This window comes from Pimephales promelas, chromosome 10 (assembly GCF_988280905.1).
Source record: "Pimephales promelas chromosome 10, fPimPro1.hap1.1, whole genome shotgun sequence".
Taxonomy (NCBI): Eukaryota; Metazoa; Chordata; class Actinopteri; order Cypriniformes; family Leuciscidae; genus Pimephales; species Pimephales promelas.
Genome location: NC_142778.1, coordinates 7,841,121 through 7,866,090, shown reverse-complemented (window position 1 = coordinate 7,866,090; position 24,970 = coordinate 7,841,121). Strand labels below are relative to the sequence as shown.

Genomic DNA, 24,970 nt, shown 5'->3' with positions numbered 1-24,970 from the left:
TTTTACTCTTTAAACGACTAATTCAAATTGAATAAAATAATATTAATTATATTTTAGTTAGTATTTTGAAAGTTGCTTATGTCTATATACAAACGTATGCTACGTTCTTTCTTTTAAATAAAAACCCGAGGCGACATTAGGCTATATTTACACCATTGGTTTAAACGTGTCACACTATATGACGTCACAATATGCAATTTTTTTAAAATTCATGATCACCATGACCAAAATTATACTTTTTTTTTTAACACTGAATCTTGAAAAAAAAATATTGACCTACCTACCGACCCTTTTACAAATTTTTTTGCTGTTACTGCAAACCAAAATATTTTTAAGGATGGCCTTATACAAAAAAATTACTAAAAAATAATTAAATTCATAATACCCGCTGAAAGGGTTATATGTTGTTTATTCCAGAACGGCGTGTTAGGGGCGGGGTTTAGGCCACCGGGGCTACTGGCCCGGCTGTGGAAACGTAAGCCCGGTGTTTGAGGCCTGAAGCCACTGGTTCGGCTCGCTGTTAGCCCGGGCCTGGCCCTAGCCCGGCAGTGGAAATGCGGTTATTGACTTCCATAGTAGGAGAAAAAAAATACTATGGTAGTCAATTGAACTATCCCTTTAAGGGAAATATGTCAGAATAGTGTTTGGGAAATTCCGTAGCCAGAAACCCAACACGCATTGCTGTGAATTCTGCTCTCAGAGATGAATCTAAGAGTATGTATGAAAAATGCACAGGTATGCGATTCATTCTTTGCGCAATTGATGTATTTCTTATTTCTAAATTGGCCTCTAATTGTGTAATTGGCATGATACATTTTTACCTGACAAATAAAGATTTATATTTGATTTTATTCTTTATTCTTCTGACCATCATTATGACCATTAGATTTAGTGGAGTCTGGTGTTTGCACAAATCTGCCTCAGGGTAGATCAAACTAAAGGCCCAATGAAAGAAGCACGTGTCATCTGGGACCTTTTGATTTCCGACTATCCATGACTTACTAAGTTGCAGCATTGTGAATAAGAAAACTACAATTTTGAATGAACAAGCATAGAGCGTTTAACCCTGCACTCTCTGACTAAGATCAGAACTGAAGAGTGTGTGTCCGTGAGAACACGACCTGGGCGACTTGAGTTCTCTATTCGTTCATTAGGGACCCGATGTTGCACGCAATGAAAGAATGGGATGCCCTGAATAATCAAAGATTTAAATGAATACATAACCAATATTTATGTTTGGTTCCTAATTTGAAACAAAATTTAAATTTAATTATCATTTGAATGGGAGTCAGATTAAGCACAGAGCTAAAGTAAAGTTGTAACTCAATTCTAATAAATGAAGTGAACTTTACAGAGGCGTTGAAAAGACCTACACTCACACCTTCACCCACGCCACTGGATTCCGTCGTTGGGCCGACGGGTGGTCCTTACAGTGTCATTGGTTTAATTCACAGGCCACACAAATTCTAATAAAATGTCAAGTCTTAAGTGTTTCTTTGGACAATTGATTTCTGAATGATCATGTAATGGCTGCTGAATATAGAGATTTGCCATCCACGGAATAAATTACATTTTAAAATAGATTCCAATAAAAAACAGTTCTTTTAAACGATGATAATAATACTTCACAATATTACTGTTCCAATAAAATAAATGCAGCCTTGTTGAGCATTAAATACCTCTTTTAAAAACATTCAAACTTGTTTTGCAGATGTTTCAGGTAATCCATTCAGAAAAGCCTCTGTACGTGCAGGCGGGTAACTGTGTGGAGACCAACAGCTGGATTGAGGTGCTGAGTCAGGTCAGCCGCTGTAACCCGGGGCGGCTCAGTGCGTTTCACCCGTCTGCTTATGTGAGTGGATTCTGGTTATGCTGTAAGGAGCCCAACGAGAACGCCCCGGGCTGCAAACCATGCACTGCGTAAGGCATCTTATTAATACATTTACATTTTATCGCTGTAAGAGCATGTACACGTTACCGTTTTTCATGTCTGACTCCGTCTTATAGGACAGTGTTGGCTAATATTCAACTGGACATCGACTGTGACCGAGAAACCGAACGAATCTTCTCCTTTTTCTCTGCAAACCGCTCCAGACTACAGAAGATGGAGGGTGTGTATAGCCTAAAAACAATATGAAATCATTTACTTTATTAATACACATACTTGTCTGTGTACTGTGTGTTTTTACTTTCTCCACTATTGAACTTTTCTTGTCTACTGATGTAACCAATGCTAGGAAGTTAAAATATATTATGACATAATAGCTATTGTCCTATCATCTAAATCAACCTAGGATATTGCATCCAGAATCCTGCACAATATTTTGTTTCATTCAGAATTACTAGGCTATGGAAAAGGATTAGGGCCAAGCAGTAATAAAAAAATAAAACCATCTCGAGATTAAAGTCATTATAATGCGAGATTAAACAATCTTGAGAATAAACTCATTAAATATCGAAAAAAAAAATTGTTCCGTTTCAAGAAAAAAAAAAGACGTTAAAGGGTACATATCATGCTTTTAAATCATTCATTTTTACATATAAATCATACCGTTGTGGTCTATATGTGGTCACCATGTGTTTTAAGAAAGTAAAGTACTTTATTTTTATTAACGATATTTACAGCTTATAGAAATGCTCTGTTCGTCGTCTCCAAAGATTGAAGGAATTTAACATTACCCCTCATTCAGACGAAGTCAATCGGCAAACACTTCTTTATAATGGCGGAGGTTGTTGAAGTGGGAAACCTTGAAGTGCTTCAGGTCACTACATCCAAAAACCAAACATTTTGACTTGCCCTCTCGTAACTTCTGCATCATTGAGCTTGGACTACAAAATCAGAGCGAGAAATAATAATGGCGGATTGTTCGAAGTGTTGGACCGGTAGTCAATGTCCTTATTTGTCAGTTCCGCTGCAAATACGGTGATGTTATAGTTCAAAAAACGTCATAGAAAACAGAAAAATCTGAACAGGTTGAAAAATATGACCAAAACAGAATACAAAGATATAAACGAAGCACCTGAAGAGAATAATTTCATCTTTTCTGTACTTATAAACACTCCAAAATATACAACAAAATGCATTTAAGGGCTAAAAAAGTGGATTTTGCATATGTCACCTTTAATTTTTGTGGATAAAGTCGTGTTTCGAGAAACTGTCTCCATGGTTACTTAGTAAAAACCTTTGCATTGCTGCCACACTACCATTTTCAGGCCCCATGTCCATGCGGAGCTCTCGGGACACCCTCCTATGCAAGTAGGCTAACTGTTTTAATGAATAATCTATTCTATAAAGCCATTAATGGCAATGCAGTACATGTTTTAATTGATCATAGCTGTCCATACGCCAGAGTGCATTTGGGACAGCGCTGTTCAATGTTCAAGTGACGTCTTTTATTAGTAGTTCTGCACGAGCAAATTCAGTGACACTTTTAATGCAATACATTCCTGCTAAAGTTGATAGTATTTCTTTGTTACTATTTTAAGTCTAAAATGTATCTTGACTAGTGATCCATGTCTGCCATGTCCTCCTTCAGTAGGCTATGCAATGAACACTGATCAAATACGTTATTCTCTACATTTCATTTCGACTTTTTTTTTTCTCGAAATTGAATGAGTTTATTCTCTAGAGTTCAACTTTTTTCTCAATTTAATGTGTTTTTTCTCGAAACTTATCTCTTTGAAACTTTTCTCGAGACTTATTCTCGATTATTTAATGAGTTTATTCACAAGATTGTATTTAGATTTTTTTTCTCGAAATTTAACGAGTTTAATCTTGCATTATAATGACTTTAATTTCAAGATGGTTTTATTTATTTTATTATTGCTTGCTTGGGCCTAATCCTCTTCCGTACTAGGCAAATGTTTGAACACAGCTAGTCATTTTTTATTGCCAATATTTTCCACTTTTTTAATCTGAACTGTTAAATGACACAAATTTTAAACGAAAAAAAAAATGAAAACGCATTATAAATGCAAATAAATAAATAAATAACTCAATGTATTTTTTATTTAAACACTGAATTTAATTGTGTGTGTGTCTACAGATGCCTGTGCCGGCATGTCAGTGTATCTTGGCCAGCAGGAGGAGTGTTCAGCCTTCACTATACAGGACCCTAAAGAGACTTTCCGCACCATTAAAGAGCTCGGAGAAGTACTGGACGAACTGCAGGCTCACCACGACTCAAACGGGGCACTAACCGGTGAACCAGGCACTATGTAAGACACCCAAAATGAATAAAGACATCACGTTTTTAGCAAAAAGTGGGAAATGAAAACTGTAATATAGAATTTTCAATTGCTATTTTTAATTATCCTTGAATTATCCTATCTTCTTCAAGAGCCAATTAAACAGAATCTAGTCTTATATGTGTATGTGCAGTAAACTGATTTTAATTTTTACTTTCTTTTATAGCGCAAATCCTATTGTTGGAAAGACAGCGTAACATTGTGACTGCGTGACCAGGTGGTACTGACACAGCCACACAAGCAGAGGGCGCTGTGTTTGACAACATTTAGGAGCATGACCGCGCGCTGATAATGCTCAGAGAAGCGCTGCCGTTCCACACGTGACCCTCTCCAGCAATGGCCTGATCTGGAGTTACGGTGTACTTGGAAGAATTTTGGCCATTCGAGAGCCGAGTGGCGTGTCCGTGAGTTGCTATCATTGGAAAAATCTAGCTCTTTTCTCTGTGTGCCTGTCCGGTCTCAGTCTTATATCAGTTTTTAAGATCGTTTTAGTAACCTCAATCGCCAGTCCGCACAGTAAGAAAGGATTCCGATCACCTCTTATTCATTCCTAAACAGTCTGTGAAAGTCCAGACACCAAGAGTTTGTCTGAGAAATTATAGCTGCTAAAATGAAAGAACTCAACCTTCGCATATTTCTTTGTAAACCACCAGTTTTTTTTTTCAGACTATTGGTCGTTAAGTAAAATAACCATGTCAAAGGGAATCTTCATTGTTCTTTATTCTTGTAGTTTCATCCCGCTCAGTCCATCCCTTGGAGTGTGTGCATGGTTTTCTATCTGTAGTGGATAGAATTAATCTGCCTTATAAATTCAGTGGAGGTACTTACAATCCCACACTTGTGTATGAATTAGGGACTAATGCAGAAGCACTTTAGATATTTGGAATATTCCAGATGAGATTGTTTTAGATACTTGGTATCAAACCTTTTTTTTCCTGATATTGATCAGTTACATGATCAGCTCTTGTGTAATGTTCTGTAGATAAGGTTCATATCCCGTAGATTTTTACTAGCTATTTTTCTTACGCCAAAGATGTTGTTTTGTAGGTTTTCATGACTTGAAAATGGTAAACGTGTAGTTTTTTAATGACCGAACTTTAAAAAAAAAAAGGATATATTTCATGGATGTACGTTTTGGGAGCCTCGTGCATTTTGATAAACATGAAGAACATTTTATTCAACTGATCTTTGTAATCCCCCATCACACAACGACAATATTTTATGTATAGTGTGATGTCATAAGCTCTGTTCCAAAACCTAGTGTGCTACAAAGACAAATACAAAAACTGTTCTAAAAATGCAATTATAGCATCACCTTTTTTGCAGAGAATGCAATGCCATAATGCACTGCAATTAACTTGGTGTGGGAAAAAAAAATTGATTTTTGAGCACTTGAGAGAAATATTGATTGTGTGATGTGCAACTGCCAGGGTAAACGGCAAGGAAGCTCACTAGAGTTTTGAACAGAGCTAGAGACGGATTGTTTGGTATGAATTCTGATCGACAATCTCCTATTTCATGTTTGTGGTGTCACAGTGTCTAATTTAGAGGTGGAATTGTCTTGTCATTTTCTGATAACTTCCACCTACTGATTATTACAGGTCTACACATGTGGTTTTATTTTAAAATGACCCATTTGTAACTGTACTTAAGGGGTTTCTGTCTTTTCTGTAACATTGGAAACTGTTATTTTCTGCTTGGTATACTTGTGTTTCGCATCTTTCTATTCTTAGTAGTCCGGTTCAGTGGTTCTCAACTGGTAGATTGAAAAAGGGTCATGGACTTCAAGGGAAATACGAAGCACTAACCATATAATAGTGAAGAGCTTCGATGGCAAAATAAATAAGCTTAACTTTAAAACATAAAATATAATGAAATAAAAAAAAATAAAAAAAAGAATGAACATTTGGGGCCCTATCATTTGCACCCGCGCAAAGCGGGCTTTTCCCTCCACAGACGCACGTCGGTAAACTAGGAAATGAAATTGCGCTTCCTGGGCGGGTCGGCGCAAAAAAGGAGCATTCCCTGGTGCTATTTTGCAGTTCCAGAAAACAATTGTGCCGATGACCAGAAAAACCTGGTCTAAAGTCAGTGGCGTGTTGTGCGTACATTCAAATGCTATTTTTAGCGCACATGCTTGGCCATAATATAGAGTGTGAACAACGTGAATACACTGTAAATAATTCTCTCATCTACACAGATGCATTTTACTTTTTGCTAATGATACATAAGGAAAACTATTAAAACACATCATTGGGAAATCATTGTTGTGTCATGACGATGGGAAAAATAGGCATAAAGCTTACACATTTACCCAAATTATTATATGCATGTTTAACTGAAGCTAATTTGGGTGGGTTTGTCCCATCCCCAATGTCACTTCTCTTTCTTTTACGGCCTTGAGGAGAATATCGATCTCCTCGGCTGTGAATCGATTCTGAAGCGCGCTGGTAAATGCGCCGTTATAATATTGCGACATGGAACAAGCGCACCTCGTTCATCACGCTCTTAAAGGGAATGTGATATGACGCTCTTATTGGTTTGTTTCCCGTTACGCCCAAACCACACCTATGATAATTGCGTTGAGCGAAAGAGTCATTTATCCCGCCGGTTAAATAGCAACAGCGCCCAAGACCCGCCCACAAAGTTACTTGCGCTTGATACTTGCGTTTCAGATCGTTAAAATAGGACACCAAGTCTACGTTTAAGGCGGAGGGGCTGTTTTCATGACAAACAAGGGCCTTAAAACAAAAACTTTTGAAAATGGGATTCAAAGTTTTTGAAAACCATACCGTTATTGTTTTCGCAAATTTGTGAAAACGGTGATGTTGTGTTTGCTCGCCAACTACTGGCCTGGTATTCATAATACAATAGCTCCGATGGCTCTTTCGTGGAACTTTGTATGTAAAAAAAAAAAAAGAAAAACCTTTTCCGTTTTTACTACATTGTTGTGTAAATGTACCCTGAGAAAGAACATTTATAAGATCTTCGAAACCCTCTTATCATTTACAATGTCCTCACTTCTATCCATTATATCTATATGTCACTGTACATGATCAGATCGATGGCGTAACTTTATTTAAAAAACATTTTCCCTGAACGTTCGAGTTATAATAGTTTGGAAGAGTGTGATTATAAACGCATTGAGTAGTTCACCGACTAGACGGTGTAGCTGTTCAGATGATGATGTTTAATGTCCCCGAAAACATTAGCAGTCCCGTTTAGCAATTTGTTAGCTGCCAACTTTTTCAAGACAAGTAAATGGGATATTACTGATATGTTGTAAATTAAAAAGTGACTCTCTATGCTAATATCTTGAGCTTGTGTTAACCAAAAACCCATCATTTTTGGGATGATGGAACCATAAAGGCCATTGCACACTGAGTCCGAAATTCGCATCTGAAATTTCCGCACGTTAAAAAAAAATTCAACCTCACGTTATGTCAATCACGCTTGCACACCGCCTCCAAAACTTTCGTCCGTCATGAAAAAAAATATTTGGATCGTGTTCAATTTTCTGCGTTTTTTTTTTTTTTTTTTTTTTTTTTTTTCTGCGAGGGCAAAATCATCCCCACTGCTTGACGAATTCATTTTTTATGTTTGCGTTGTTGTTTTTTCTGCAAATGTTTAATAAATACGCATCGGACTCAGTGTGCAAGGTTTCTGTGCATGACGAATTTTCAGGCTGACGAACACGAAAAAACGCATACAAAAATTTCGGACTGAGTGTGCAATGGCCTTAAGTGCTAAAATGCTAACATTTCTGGATTTTAACCTACATAAAAACAATAAATGCCATTTTGAAGCTCTTAAATGTGACCTGACGGTAGGGTTGGGTATCGTTTGAATTTGAACGATTCTGATTCCGATTGCGATTCCTTGTTTCGATTCCGGTTCCTAACGATTCTCGATTCCGATTCTTTTAAGAGGCAGGGTCAAAAAAGTTTAGCTAACCTTGCTAACCAACGGCCTTTCTGAAGGAAATAATCCTTTCTGAAGGAAATTCTCCTTCTGTAAAAATACTCCTTTTGTCACAAATTTTGCATTTTGCCGAGATTTCGTTATTTTTAGAAAAGTGAAGCCACACTTTGGATCGCCGACGTAAGGTACTCATGTTCGACTCGCGTGGTTAACACTTCTGGTAGACGCTTCTTCATTGGTGTTGTTCAGCGGTTTCTTCTTCCGCTCAGCGGACTGAATATCGAAACTAGGAATCGAAATTTTAACTTTTGAACGATTCCGGGAAAAAAACGAAAAGTTAGTCTCGGTTCCAATCGATACTCGATTCTCGATACCCAACCCTACCTGACGGATCGATGTTGGTCTCGGTTTAAGCAGCTGGTTCATTTTTGGAGCGGTGGAGAAGATGAATTGAGGCTCTATCTGGTCTGGATATGGAAAATGATCTTTTAAAAGGGAGGAGAAAATGCTTCCCATATCTTTTGTTGTTGATATCCGTCACTTGATAGAAACTAGCCAAATCGGGCAGATGCCAGCGTGGACGGGTTGAGAAAAAAACTCCCAAAAACATTAAATACCGAGTGCAATTAGGACATTTTGGTATCGCTTTGGGTCATCAATGTAAACTCTGGGTCTCCAACTTGAGAACCACTGATCTAAATAATCTAACCTCTAAGCGTGGCATCGAATTAAAGTGTACTTAGCATGATCATCGTATTTCCTTTTAAAAAGAGGGATATGATAGAAGGATATGTAAAAGAATTATTGGGGAACACAAGAACCAGCAGAAAAAAAAAAGATTTCTGTCATACCTCCATCTCCATATTAGGGGTTTTAGTTGTCAGAAGAACATTCCATTCTTAAACTCTAGTTCTAACACAATCTCATGGTAATTCGTAACTATTTTACGGTAATTGGTGGTTAATTCGTATGAAGTCATACAAATTAGTTTTTTATGGTTTCATACGATCTGCTTACGCCAGTGATTATGTTTAGGGGTGGGGTTAGCTAAAAAAAATTCAAATAATCGAAAATTTTTGAGCAGTTCACATCATACAAATTCATGTTTAATCACCATCTTGTAAAATAGTTGATTTCCCTTGAGATTGGGTTGGTCAAAACGCAAGTAAAACTACAGGGCATCCGTCTATGTTTGTGAATTTTTAGTGATGTGCCTCTCAAACAGATATATATATATATTTTTGTAATCATGAATTTTGAAAGCTGAAAGATTGTATTGAGCATTGATAAAAAAAATAAATTTAAAAAAAGCCTGGAACACAGTTTTCCGTTTCAGCACGAACAATTATGCAACATTCACCTTCCGGTTATGGTCTCAGAATATATATAAATGTCTTTGTATTTGGTCCGTCATATTTGACAGATTTGTGTGTTTTTCTCATGTGTAGATGTTTGTAGCACACTGTGAACTGAATGTTGATGCATTGATTGAATGGTACATAGATGTTCATCCGGTACTCTGAGGCTCCAGTGAGCTTGAGCAGAAATGTGGTACCGATCATCCTCACTTCATAACTGTGGTGAGCTAAGAGCCCGCGTGGGCTCGCTTAGCATTGTGGTGATACCGCAGACCTCTTCCTTTCATTATATTTGTCGGATCGAATTTAATGGTTTCTGTGTATTGCTGTAACATTCATCTTGTGTAAACGCACAGTAACCATTACAACAAGCATCCAGTGGCCCTTAAGACACCTAAGACTAAAGATTATTCTTTAACATTTACAATTTAGCACTTATCTTTGAGTCGATGGAACAATGCAGACAATGTCTCTTTTTTTGAAGTCTCGAATGTATATCGGTACGAATCTACAATCACTCTATCATAAGAAAGTTTAAAACGATCATGTGCTCCTGTTATGATGTTTGTTCTCGAATTTCACCTTGTTGGCGTAAATGGGTCTGCAAGTCGCCCTTTTGAAAACCTTGTAGTTTTAATAATGCATTTCTTAAATTATTTTATTTTTTAGATCAATAATGTAGGTCAGTAAAACTGCTATAAATATTTGCACAAATTTGACCACTTTTTTTTTTTTTTTTTTTTTTTTACCCGATTCTTCTTCCAATGTATTACTAATTGTACTGGACATGTTTGCTTCATTTTGTTATTTAAATGTTTTTATACCATTATTTTCACAATACAAGCTCACATAATTCCTCTATTATTAGTTCTGTGGAATTAATTTGCAATAAATAAATATATTGTTTGTGTGATTTCTGTTGTGTGTTACATCAGTGGCTCTGTCTGCACTACAATTTATATTTAAAGAACAAATCCATACCATGTTGAGCTGTTGTGACGCAATAGCTATTCAATCAAATTATTTATTTAATATTCGTAAAACTCCTACCTTGTATTTGTGGTATCTCATTCTATTTATTTGTGAATTTGTTTCATTCTTGTAAATATCTCTACATGTATTTGGACACCTCAGCCTTATTAAAAATGGATAAATATCATTGCATTGGATGGTAAATAGATGCTCGAAATGAAAGTTTTTTTTTTCAAAGTGTTGAAAGATAATTAATAATAAAACACACACAGACACTTTCTCTGTTTTGTGGTGGCAAACAATTTTCTATTACTGAATAAGAGATAAACCATGTACCAATTGTCTTTAAAGATTATTTATTCCATCGCAAGGAAAGGTCAGCAATCATACAGTCATACAGAGTGTGACAATGTGAGAATGTGTTTGCCAAATTGTGGTGGCAAACAATTTTCTATTACTATAGAAAAGTTTTAATCTACCCTCTGAGATTCACCAAAATGCAGAAAACAAACAAAAACAGATAGTGATCCTATTTGATGATATTATAAAAAAGACAAAAGAAAACTATTAAACCTTCTTGTTGCAAATAGTATCAGAACTGGGGTGCGTTTCCCGTAGAACGATGTAACTGGCTGTTTCACTACCATAATACGATGCATCGTTTGAGAAATCAACTAGGTAGTCGCGACTGTTTCCCGAAACCCATTGTCGCAAAGTATCGTTCAACCATGACGGTTTCGCACGTGGTGGAGTAATAAATACTTTTAATGAAACTGTTTGCGATCCAATTAAAACTAGATTTGTTTTATATAAATTACAGACATGTTATCTGAGGACTATTTCAAATTGTCCTCAGTTATTTTGCTTTATTACCAGACAAACAATATTTGGCTCGTTCGCACATGCGCACTCTTCAAAATCGGTACTTTAAATCTTTTGACAAACTAAAATACGTAAATTCCATTTGTATGTATTCTAAATAAAAGGTACCGGTTGTACTGAATGTCAGCTTGCTCATTATGCTCAAGATAAGGATTTATTACATCCAAATGTCATGCAATATAGAAAGGATGCTTCTAACCACAGGAGAGCTGTCGTTCAAACCACACAACTTTGCGATGCTGTTTCCGAATGTTCGTTGGAACGATGGTTTCGGGAAACACCGACTCGTTGAACTATGCTGATAACGACGGAACTTGCGACCATAGTTGGCTAACGATGCTTTCGGGAAACACACCCCTGGTCGGCTAATCATAAAATGGCTTGTAAATGGTTTGATTTGTGTTTAAAAGGAAGCACATGTGTAACTTGGCACGTTTTAATAAATTGGGACAATAAGATCAGTATCACATAACTGTCTTCAGTTTCTCACAGCTGAGAAATCTGTAAAATATTAACTGTGGCAATTGTCTTTACAATGCACATGGTGGTTGCGTGAGGACTGAATTGGAGACACACACAAGCTCCCTTCCAAACAACAGATTTCTTCCGATTTCTTGTCCGACATTTTCCTGCGGCATTATATGTAAACTGTTGCTAAGTTTTTCTAATTCATATGGATTAGTTTTGCGATCTCTATGAACTTTTTGAAGTTATAAAGATGTTTACTTTATAATCAAACTATCATAACAGTGTAATTTTAATAACCCGATCTGTTGATATGATGTCGGTGAATTGTGAAAAGATAGTGCAAACATATCTGCTGTTGTTCCACTGCTGTAATTTTTGTTGTGTATTTATTTTGTTATTGAGAGGAAAGCAACAATTCATTGAAACGGAGCTCTCGTCGTCGGTATTTTCGTTAAAGTGAAAAACTAAAAAGAACTTCACCGTAAGTACATCAGTTCAAGCTCTTGCACGTTACGTGTGCACGAATGTGTGAGCACGCACAGTAAGTTGCTGGCTGCAGTTTACATAACGGTCACCAGAATCTTTTCAAAGGGTTTCTGAAATCTATAACTCCTTTAATGTTTTTTTTTATATAAGTAATACAGTTGAGGGTTCTGTTTCAAACATGTCAAAGTTCAAAGTTATAACTTTTTTTTTGCATAAAATAATCCTGTCTAATATCTCATATAATTTATTTCAACCTCCAGTTGGACGATGATTTTGTTGGCCTTATTTTGATGGCCCCGTCTGTGTCAACTGAAATTCCTTTAGGGAGCAGTATATGGCTGGAGTCTCAATGGTGAGATTCACAATTGTCTGCCAAAGTTAAACCAACACAACTTTTCATGTTTTTTTCAGAACAGTTCAGTTTAATGGTTCAGTAAAGTCATAAACTATGCCTTTTCTTTTTCTTCAAACCGCAGCATGTTTATCCACAGAGTCACACAACTTATTAAGATTAGTTCATGTTTTTACATCCTCTGACCTTTAAATGCCAATCTCACACCATTTAATGTGCAAACTGGTGAATGCCAACAACAATGCACTACCATAAAACTACAATAAAGTGACTCCCTCTGGAAGAAAGATAGATGTTTCAAAGGTAAAATAAATCTTTTTATCTTTTAAATGTCAGTATAGCTCCAAAAGATTTGATGAAAGATTTATATCTCACGAAAGTGAGTACACCCCTCACATTGCTTTAGAGGTTGCATTAAGCAACCTGACAAAGATTATGAATTACTGGAACCATGACCTGTGGTCTGATGATAAGATAAACCTGTTTTGCTCAGATGATGTCCAGGATGTGGGGCGATCGATGCCTTGGTCAGGAGTACCAAGAAAATTGTGTCTTGCCTACAGCAGTCGCCCGGCACGAGGAGTTAAAAAAAATACTCTGTGCCGCGAAGTTTTTCTATTTTTTATCATTTCGATTCAATTATTGGCAATGGCGCCCTGCTTGCTGAGAAGGTGCCGTGCGCAGAAGTGATGTAAAGGGGATCTCCTGATTAGTTCACGCATCGCGTCTTTTGCGCGCTCGTGGTCGTTATTGCTCGAAGGGGGTCTCGCCCTGAGTGTAATTCAAAGTAGAACCGCCACTGCTTGCCTACAGTCAAGCATAGTAGGTAGGGTAGCATTATGGTCTGGGGCTGCATGAGTGCTGCTGGCACTGCGGAGCTGAGCATCATTCAGGGAAACATGGATTCCAACATGTACTACTGTGAATGTAAGTTTGACTCTTTTGTTCCCCATTTTCTTAGTGTTTTGGTTTAGTCCTATTCAGTTTTCCCGCTCCTCGTTTGTCCTCAGTTTATTCACCTGTGTTTAGTTAATTAGCGTCATCCATGTCACATGTATTCTATTCATTATTGTCATCCGTCTCTGTGTTTAGCTTCCCTCAGTTCATTCAGTCTTGGTTGGTTCTTGTTAATGTTTGAGTGTTTTGTGTGTGATCTTTCTGCCAGCTTGCCTGTACCTGTTTTATTATTTTCATTTTTTGAGTAAATGTTGGAATTGGAGCTTTTGCCTCACCCTGCTTTCTTCATGACATCATGACTTTTGCGTAAACAAACACGCCACTTTCGAGTCAAGTGGCGTGTTATCTCTACGCATTTTGAGATATCCGCGTGTATGCGTATGTCTACTCCATTAATGTTGGAGTGATTCCGCGTGTCCTCACGCCGTCAAATGTCTGAGCGAAACGATGCAAAATGTAGATCTCTGTGGAGCGATCTTTTTTTTTTTTCCTAGGATGGTAGGGGAACACTCATAAATGAATAAAAGTCATATATTTATATATACAGTAATAACGTTAAGTCAACAGCGTTCATAAACACGCTGAAAAGCGATTATGCGTGTTGATAGCACGCCAAAAATGGAAATACGAATTGGCGTGTCATACACACGGTACTTCAAGAGATCAGTCTGGTGACAGAAGAACCTTTTCCTCTGCCTGCTTTCCACTCCCATGACAGAAGAACCGACCAAAACTATATGAGCTGGGAACCCGCTGGAAAGATCGTGGCGTTGGCTCTGGATAGCCACCTTCACCTTCTCCGCGGGGTTTGTTCCTCTGGTTGCCTCCAGCCATCTGGACGACAGGGCCATCATGACATGTTATCGGCTCGTGGAGTCATGTACAGGAAACTGCATGAAAATCTTGGCCCAAATGAATGCCTCATCCATATAGATTTCAGTGAAAATTACTCCTGCATATATGCAAAAGAGATACAGGCAGTTCATTTTGGCGGTTCACACAAACAGGCAACACTTCACACAGGTGTGCTTTATGTCCAGGCTGAGCCAGCACCAGTGCCCTCCTGCACTATATCACCAAGCAGAAGACATGACCCTCCTGGGCATTTGGGCCCACTTGGATCCTGTTCTTAAAATGATTCAAGAGAACCATTCAAATGTGACCTGTCTGCATTTTTTTTAGTGATGGCCCAGCCTCACAGTATAAGCAGAAAGCCAACTTCTACCTTTGGTCCACTGTACCTTTCAAGAAAGGGTTTTCCACAACCACCTGGAACTTCTTCGAAGCCAATCATGGCAAGGGGGCACCAGATGGGATAGGCGGAACACTTAAAAGAACTGCAGACAATTTGGTTAGGCATGGACAAGATTTGCCCGATGCAGAATCCCTCTTTTACCATTTGAAACATTCTGGAACAGTGGTATGACTGTTTTATGTTGGAGAAGAGGATTTTGATGCCTGGGTGCAAATGATGAAAGAAGTGCAAATAATGAGCACCATAAAGGGAACGATGAAGCACTGAACCCAGCTGTCTAAAATACAGAGACATAAGTTGTTTCTGCCAGGCTGAAAAGGGTGTGTATGACTGCCCATGTTATGCACTCCAAGAGGCATCTCTTAGCATGAAAAAAATGGAAAATCTTGCAGCAACTAAACAATTGTCATTTGATTGTTCACTTCGTCCAGGGGTCAGAGAGTAAACACATTGGACAGTTGTGTGTTCTTAATTACGATGAACAGCCATATCCTGGTATCATTCAGGAAGTGGAGAACCACAACATCAAAATCAAATGTATACACAGGAACGGCATAAACAACTTTTTTTTTGGCCAAGCCCCGGCCAGAGATGACATACATTGGTACAGTGACGATCAGGTGATTTGTTTCATCCCAGAGCCACTACCTGTCAACAAAAGGTCTGTTCAGATCATCCATTACATTTGGGAATACCTTCAAGAACACTGAAATCTAAAAAAAAAAAAAAAATGGTGATACTGATAACAACCAAACCACCTATAGGCACACTGCAATAAATAGGGCCAGCCAGTCCGTGAGCTGTTTTGAATGTTTTGTGTTAAATGAGTTTATGAAAACATGATTTATTCAATGAAGATGTACTGTTTTTTTTTTAATGTTTTGTGTTATAGTGGAAACATGATTTATTCACTAAATACGTTCAGATATTTTTATGTTTTGTGTTACAGTGGAAACATGATTTATTCACTGAAGATGTATTTTTTTATTAAATAAGTTTGTGGATATATTATTTATTCACTGAAGATGTTTTCTAAATGTTCTTTTATCAAAGCAATTACTTGTAATACTACTCATGTTTAATTTCATTATTTTGCTCAATAAACTTTTAATTGTTAAACCTTTTATGCAATATGTCTGTGGTGTTATATTATGTCTGTGGTGTTACTCCAAAACGTATCCGACATTTCTTTCCTACAGAGCCATTTAATCTTAGAATTTAATGTTTTAATTTAATGACTGTAAAAAGGTTTTAATATTTTAGAAGAAAGACTATAAAGGTAGCACATACCATTTTTCCTGCCTTTTTTATGTATATACAATAATAAAAAAAGAAACAACTCTTCTTTAGCAAAAATTCCTGTATTTACTTCCTGTTTTCGGTCGAAGTCTACAGTAGTCGATTGTCGAGTTCGCATGCGCGATCATTGGTGACTCATTGGAGACATTGACTGATTGGAGACTCAGACTGTCAGCTGTCAGCCGATGACGGTGCTGTGTGGTGTTCTGAGAATATCAGCTCAAATACATAGTTCATCCGAATCAGATGTTGAACATCATTAGTCAACAATGATCGCGCGCGTGAACTCGACAATCGACTACTGTGGACTTCGACCAAAAACAAGAAGTAAATACTGGTAACAGAAATTTTCTAACTAGTTGACGACTTGACCGAACTAGTTCGATGAAAACGTGCACTAGTCGACGACTGCCCACGACTAGTTAACTAGAGAAGCAATAAAATGTTACTAGTCAACATGTATGATAGTTACAGCACTTCACTAGTTAACTAGTCATGTGCAGTCATCGACTAGTGCGGGTTTTTGTCAAACTAGTTCGGTCAAGTCGTCGACTAGTTCGAAAAATTTCTAACTAGTTCGGTCAAAGTCTTTCCTAGTTCGGCTTTGCGCTGAACTAGTCAGACAAAATTCCTTCTACTAGTTAACTATTAAGAACAAAATCAGCCTTACTAGTTAAGTTACACTTTTGGGACCACACTAGTTACACACATGCGACAATATGTGTGTATCTAGTTATCTAGTAAGGCTAAATGGGCCTCCACTAGTTAACTTGTGGATGTTTTAGCTCTTACTAGTTAACTTGTAAAATATTTTTGGCCTTTACTAGTTAACTAGCGCAACATTTGTCGCCTGACTAGTTGACTAGTAAGGTCCAAAATGCGCCAACTTTTTAACCAGTGGACATTTTAGGTCTTACTAGTTAACATGTAAAGTGTTTCATGCGGTCCACTAGTACTACTAGTACTACTAGTGGACCGCATGCAAATGGAGCAGGATTTTCATTGGTCAATGTTTAAACTGTGTGCTGGAGAGACTTAAAGGGCCAGCTCTGAATTGTAACAGAAGGTGTGTTGAGTTATTTTGTTTTGTATTATTATGAAATAGCAATTGATTGATGTACTTTGGTATATTAAATGTAAAACAACTCAATGCACACATAAAACTAAAGTGAATGTGACATTAATCTTTGTATAGAAGACTTGCATTATTTTATTGATATTTTTCATTAATATAATACAAATCACATACATTCCAATTAATCTACATTTTGGGGAAATAAAGGAATAGCACGTCACTGAAGTTTAATTAAAAACTAGATAGATAGATAGATGGATGGATGGATGGATGGATGGATGGATGGATGGATGGATGGATGGATGGATGGATGGATGGATGGATGTTGAGTACCACATTAAATTATCAACCATGATGCAGCACTTTAACCTCGACTTCATTATTCAGTTAGATGATCCCACACTCAATACTGCACAACGTTTTTGATACTGCAGCTGTAGACAGTCAAATCTAACGAGCAGGAGGCAGCACATATCTGGACGTAACGTAATGTCCAGAGCTGATAGGATCATGAGCCAGGCATCCCATGAAGCTGCTGCGGAAAGTGGTTTAATGATGTTTTTCATCGCGTTCGGAATGCATTTGATGTTGCTTTTCATCATGAGCACTTTTCAAATACGAGTCACAAAGTACTTTAACAAGTGTAAAAAAACAACAACAATAAAACACAAAAACAGATCTCACATGATAAAAGCCTCTGGAACAGACAGCACATCTCTGCCCGAGGATCTCAAGGTATTTGGTGTGTGGGACAAAAAGGTCAGAGGGGCTATGAAGAGCTTTAAAAGTGATCAATAACATTTTAAAGTCTGCTGGTGTGCTACAGATTATCAGGCTAAATGGAAAAACCTAGAGAAGTATGTACAAGGGAGGGAAATGCTAAGTCTTATTGGGGATAAAGGGAAAGCGAAGGTTTTATTTAAACAGATAGACGCTATCACCCAGTTTTCATTAAAATTGTGGTTCAGCATTAGCCTGGATGCCAGCCTGAACTCCGCCCACAAAATTTTTTGGTCGGGAAGTTCGGTCTGGACTCGATTCATTGAGGAGTAATTATGATCAGGCAAGAAATGAACGGGCCAATCAAATTGCCAGGGCGGGCTTTATACGATGATGGACAGGTGATCTGCAAGGACGTAATCATCACGTTATCAACTGATTTCCCTCAGAGATGACTGCAGCTGAAGAATTGAGATGTATAGATTCCGCTGTCGCGTCTGTTGTAAAATAAATCGACAGTGCATTAATTTTAATAGACAAACAGAGAACTGCAATCAAGGCATTTGTCGATTGGAAAGATATTTTTGGCGTCCTTCCAACATGATTCGGGAAAAGTGTAACTTATCAGCTGGCTCTGACGGTCGGTAAGAAGATGGGACGTAATGAAAAGCCTGTGGTCGTTTTGGTTTCTCCTTTGGTCGCACTCATTGAGAAGTAAGTAAAAAAAGAAGCAACAATCGTTATTTAACTTCGCCCTCTGTCAGTCCCCGATCATCTGGCTACTGCAGCAGTGTACACCGCAATCAACAAGCTAGTCTCTCTTCCCGCTTGCCTGCGCCCAAACGCCGTTTTCACGCGAGTCCCCCCTCTGCCCACTCTGTTACACGGCCCATAAACTCCTCTCTGCGTGTAAGTCCCGTAACCACAAGCAAAGTAAGTGCGCTCCCGTTTCCGTGCGCGGCTCGAAACTACTGTGAATGCTGAAGCAGCCGGTCTGCTTTGTTCAGAGATAGCAAAACTATTGTGCAAAACGGCCATAGAGAGATTCCGCCTGCTCTGAGCGAGTTGGGGTTTTACGGCCATTATTTTCTTGTCCCCAAGAAAGACGGCGGCCTCAGACCGATTTTAGACCTCAGATTTTTGAACAAAGCGCTCATGATGGCTATGAGAGGCTTGAGAGGCCTTAAATGACCTAGAGATGTTCCCAAAGCGATTGGTACCCCGTTCAGGGCTCAGGTTATCTCTCTATTGGCTCTGCCTGCATCCGATAGCGAAGGTGATGCCAATCTCCTCTGCCCAGTTTGGGCACGGAGATTCTATATCACACGAGCTGCTTCGTTCAGATGCTCTGAGCAGCTTTTCGTTTCGTTTGGTGTGCGCACTAAGGGTCTAGTCGCCTCGAAACAGACACTATCCAGATGGATAGTTGATGCGATCGCAGCCGCATACGCATCAAAAGACCTGCCATGACCTCTGGGCATTAAGGCTCATTCCACAAGAGGCATGGCCTCGTCCAACCCGGTCTCATCCCAAGACGTCATATAACTGACGTTTTGGGACGTCTTTTGACCATACGTCAATATTCGCTTTTTTAGGGCCCCCTTAAACGTCGGTAGATGAGGTTATGGGATCCTAACTCTACCCCAGACCTAAACCTAACCCGTCACCTAACTGACGTTAAAGGTAAAGCGTCAGTTGTATGACGGCCCGGGATCGCCATCTACCGACGTTTAAGGGGGCCCTAAAAAGGCGGATATTGACGTATGGTCAAAATACGCCCCAAGACGTCAGTTATATGACTTTTTGGGATAAGACTGTGTTACCTCGTCGTGGGCATAGTCCAGCGGGATTTCCATTCACGACATATGTGTGGCAGCCATTAATTAATTATATTTATCTAAATGTGTTCTATTGTATATATTGTCTATGTTAAAGTGTTTACATAGACAAATAAATTAATATTTTACATAAATTACTCCATTTGAATAAATCATAAAAAGATATTTATTTATCTTAATAATATACTAATGACGCATCATTATCATCCTGTTACAATTTTTGATGCATGTATAATGATGACAAGAAGACAAGAAATTATGTCAAGAATTAAATTATGTATTTGCATTGAGGTTTATTTGAAAATACAGGCCAGTATTATTCAGGAAAGGGATCTTATTATATGTCACTGTGGTGGTGTGAGAGTTTCTGATTATTAATTACTATTTTTAGGGTTGTAAAAATAATATTTAGTCCACCCATCATCCAGAGTGTTAGGAATGTATTCTCATTCCCAAGCCATTGACGCCAAATATCCCAGTCCGGCTATGAAGGTCATGTTTGCCCTGGCATGATCCTCCTCACCCTCTCACTCAGTTTCTTTGTCATTCTCTCCCTCATGTTCTCCTCAGTGACCTTTAATCTAGACTTCTATTTTGTGTCAAGGTCTGTGCTCTCCATTCCAAGTGAGCTGCTGCATTATATCTCTATATGCTGCTCAGGAGCCCATTCCACAGTAAAAGCTGTAAAAGACTGCCGACAATGAAGATGAAATTTTGAACCTCAGAAGAACAGTGTTTGGAGAGAAGCTTACCCAATCCAAGGCAAAAACGTCTCATATAATCCGAATATAAACATCCAAATGACAGAGAACACACATGCACTTCTTATAATCGCAGCGCTGAAACACATGCTGCAGACAAATCGAGCCCAGTGATTTCGGTATATTTATTGGATTTGGCTTGTATGTCATCATACGTTCTGCCAAGATGTGTTACTGTAATTCATTAAATTCATGTTTCATGTTTCCATCCAGGAAATCAAGACGAATGAATCTGCTGTTGACAGTGTCCCAGTTTTGGTGGATAAAGTTTCAGAGTTAACAAGGTATTGTGGTTTGGATTTGTTGCTGTTGTTTGGGATTTATTGTTACATTACTTTCTATATTTATTGTGCACTAAATGTACCATTTCAATCATTCTGTTTCACCCACTCGTTATAGGGGTGGTAAAGTATGATTCCACTTTTGTAACTTTAGTTAGTGTGAAATGTTGCTGTTTGAGCATAAACAACATTAACGCTCAAAGTTCAAAGCATAGGAAGATATTTACTTTTAAAGAAAAGGGCTACAACAAACGGGTGGTAGTGACTACGCAACATTCCTCCAGGGTTAGTGACATCAGCAACCCCAAAATGTACATAAGGTTTCTCATTGGAACTCCATTGAGACGATAGGATATTCTGTCATGGTAATCGCTCGTATATGAACTGTTGTGAGATGCACACAGGGTGACTTTCTATTGCATGTGAAAAAATGGATGCTAACGTTTGAGCAAACTCACAAATGTACTCTTATACAACTTTTCCTCTTCTCAACATGGACATGTTTTCAAAAGGTTTCAAAATGTTTCTCATTGAAAACAATGGTGACCTGCATGTCATAAAAAACCCTGTGACATCACAAAGTCCTGACCAAGAGTTCATATGTGATGTGAGTGGGAAAAAGATCATAAAAGCTCCTAAAAGTATAGTTTATACGACTATTTTTTAAAGCTGTATAATGGCATCATAGTCTAATTGGAAAAATTAGCTTATACCTACATTTTTAACTCCAAAAACATTCCTGTATACATCCAGTCCCAGCAGTTTCCAGCTGAAATGACTATTAGTGGCAGTAAGACACCAACAACTTTATTGCTTTTTTGATTATTATTACAGGGGCATATATATTACATCTAATTCAATCATAAAACAATCTGCCAGCAATCACAAACACGACACAAGCTGATTGGGCCTATAGCCATGTTTCCATCGGCACTTTTTTATCCGAATTAAGTGATATCGAATGAAAAATGCCTTATGGAAACAGTAAAATTCGATGAAATTTCATGAAAATCGACTAAAATGAAATACGTTCGGTCTCATCGGATTTTCTCTTGATCGATATACGGCTAATGCCATAAAAGCTGATGGAAACGTTATTTGCCAAATAAATAATGAATTGCGATTAAGTTTTATGCCCTTTTATGGTTGCAACACGCCAGAAGACGAGTTCATTTCCGGCCAGTCTGTTTGCGCACACATGGCGGATGTCAACAAAGACAGATGTAGGTGGACAAAGCAAAAAAAATGCTTCAACCAAAGGGTTTCCGTGAACCACGATCTCCCAGAACTGATGGACCGCTGTCGTTCCCACACCATAGTCACCTTCGCTGTCGTCGGGCATTTACGTGCATCGTCATCATCATAGCAATGTTTATAGCGTCGTTGTTTTCTTAGGTTAGTTTTGCTTGTTTTTACGTGGCTTGGTTGAAATCTAATGTAGAATGTGGTCTGTTATTTCTGGTTAACAGACTGCGGCGTTGCTATAACACACCGTTGCTATGGGCGCAGTTCAGAGACGGAACAGACTATTTTCTTTAGCAGAAGCAATACTCGTTTTTAAATCAATAAACTCGTTTTTAACTAGTCAATATTTTGTGTCAAATAATTGATTTATTTATTTATTTGGTTGATTTATATGTAATAAGCAGGATAATATATAGCGAGGCGGTTGTTATAGCGAATACAACCGCTTCAACAACCGCCTCGCATACATTATCCCATACATATTTCGCTATCAACTGGCACATAATAAGCATTATTAGGCTTCAACTTGTGAATTTGTTGGTAGATGGCGCAATCCGTTTTGTCTAACAAAACTTTGTTCGCAAACGTTTGCTTGAATGTTGTTCGATTCAGTGCGAAAATGATTGGAAACATCTTAAAATGTCTCAAATCAATTCGATATACCAATTTGATCGCAAAACAGCATGTGACGTCATTATGTACAGGTTTTTATTCGCTTTAAAGCCGTTTGATGGAAACACACTTTCACCAGCTTTATTTGCATGTGTTTTTTTACCGAACTTCAGATAATTCGATTGACAAGTGCATGGAAACATGGCTAATGAGATTGCTTGATCATCATTTAAAATAGTGTGGTTCAGTGGAAATAATGGGTGCTATATTCATGGTTAGAGGAAACAGAGAAAGGGACTGTGGTGTTCCCTTTTTCCAAAAAAGGTAAGGAAACTCGATCCGACTGTCTGTGGGCAGTGCTAGATGACAAATGCAGAAGTACAGAGTCAGACTAGTTTGAACAAAAGCCGTGGAGCTGCCAAAAGACGTCATCTGGTGGACTTTAGCTGAAAATTCAACGGGGAGATCTACAGGTAATGTGGTAAGGAGACACACTACATTGCAACAAAGTTGGTTGAAATTAGACAAATGTGACCTTTAAGGTTTGGAGAGATACATAAATGACAGAATTTTATTTTGGGTCAACTAATCATGTCACATTGCTCCTGCAAAGCTATCACTTTTGATTCATTAATTTAGGATTAGATTAAAATGATCTGTATGGCTAATTCGCCTTTGGCTAAGCCACGCCCTAGAATGCCAAGAACGAGCTCCCACAGAGGTCTGACACTTTTTCATAGCGCTCCATTGCCTTTCAACACAGGCGTCTCATATTTTTGGTCTCAGCAGGCTATCACCGTCGTAGTTTTATCAAAAATGTGGTTAAACATTGTGCCTGGGGCATTTGTAACATACGCGATAAGATATGCGTTTTTGCCTCTATTTTTGGATGCCTTGTTGTTTCTTGCGTTTCAGCTGTTTATGTCTTGAATATAGCCTTCAAACGCATATTGCAGCCCCTTTTGTCAACTTCTGTCGGACACTTTATTTGCTGCTTTATAAAAGTTTGATAACATTGCAGCAGGAAGAGCTGTCACAGCATAAGCCATGTTGATACCAAACCAGAGCCCAGATGAAGTTTGACGGATGTAGCAACAGTAACTAAAGGGGGTGGGGCTTTTGCCGCGTTCCAGGCAACCTGTAACTCGTGTTTTTCCAACCTTATACCCGTGAAAGTGCACTGGAATGGCAGTCAAACCCGTGACTTCCCACCCGTGAACTCGTACTAGACCGATGTACTCCCAGTTACGAGTTCTGACGTCACATGGCCCGCGAACATATACAAAACTACAATGACAGCCCCTACGGATGCAGTGTTTCTGCAGGCGGTACTCGGTGAGAATACAATTAGGACAATATAACGTTAACTAGTTTTCAGTCCATTGAGTGCAAGGATACATTAATACCAAATACATTTCCAAATATACAAATAAAGTTAAGTAAAAGGTATAATAGCTTATCTTGCCTCGTGCGCTATTTATCCTCCTCAGTTTCCCACAAATAAACAAGGAGTAAGCACCTTTGGCGTTAGAAATTATTATAGAGCCCCGTAAGGTCCGCCATGCTGGTTTGTTTACATCTAGGTAGTTTGGCGTGAATGACCTGGAATGCTACAAAGTCGTAAGTCGTGGTTTGAAGTCGTGATTTACGTGCTCAAAAACCTGCCTTGAACGCAGCATTAGCCAAAGGTGAATTACAACTCATTTGTTAAGTAAATGTCATGTATTTAAAGCATACACCATATATATATATATATATATATTACTCTTATATATGTGTCATGGGTGTGATGCTGGCAGAAGAAGGCAGTCGAGGCAAAAGTACAAATTCAAATAGTTTTACTGAAATAACTCAAACTGGATACAGACAGGATGCACAATGCCATCCACATTCAAAGCACCTAGCATAAACATTGACCGACACGGACTGAACAAACAGAGAGCACTAAATGCAAATGAACACTAACGAGGTGAAGACATGTGATTGAGGGAGCGAGATCAGGTGTGGTAACCTGGGAAGTGTAGTGAAGAGTGAAGACTAACGCCGGTTTCACACCATATGCGTAAGCAGCGCAGCAGCAGTGCGTACGGTGAGCGGAAGCAGGACACGCGCGTTTTGCTTTCATACTGACAGAGTTGGCGCGTGCTGCGTGTTTACAGTCAAAGTACTCTATAATGGGTAAGTTTTCTTTTCATTTTCAAATACATTTAAGAGAAAAGACTTGTCAAGAAGCTTATTTT

The 24,970-nt window shown here is 38.3% G+C and overlaps 1 protein-coding gene across 2 annotated transcripts in view; it reads left to right on the top strand.

Annotated features, from left to right (window-relative positions):
* Positions 1–5,380, top strand: part of rasa2 (RAS p21 protein activator 2) — a 51,970-nt gene extending 46,590 nt beyond the window's left edge. For both annotated transcript variants that reach the window (XM_039663919.2, XM_089135369.1), the window contains 4 exons: positions 1,712–1,920; positions 2,008–2,111; positions 4,047–4,218; positions 4,415–5,380. In XM_039663919.2, coding sequence (XP_039519853.2) covers positions 1,712–1,920; positions 2,008–2,111; positions 4,047–4,218; positions 4,415–4,445 — 516 coding nt within the window. In that variant the 3' untranslated portion in view covers positions 4,446–5,380. The remainder of the gene's footprint in view (positions 1–1,711; positions 1,921–2,007; positions 2,112–4,046; positions 4,219–4,414) is intronic.
* Positions 5,381–24,970: the final 19,590 nt, after the last annotated feature.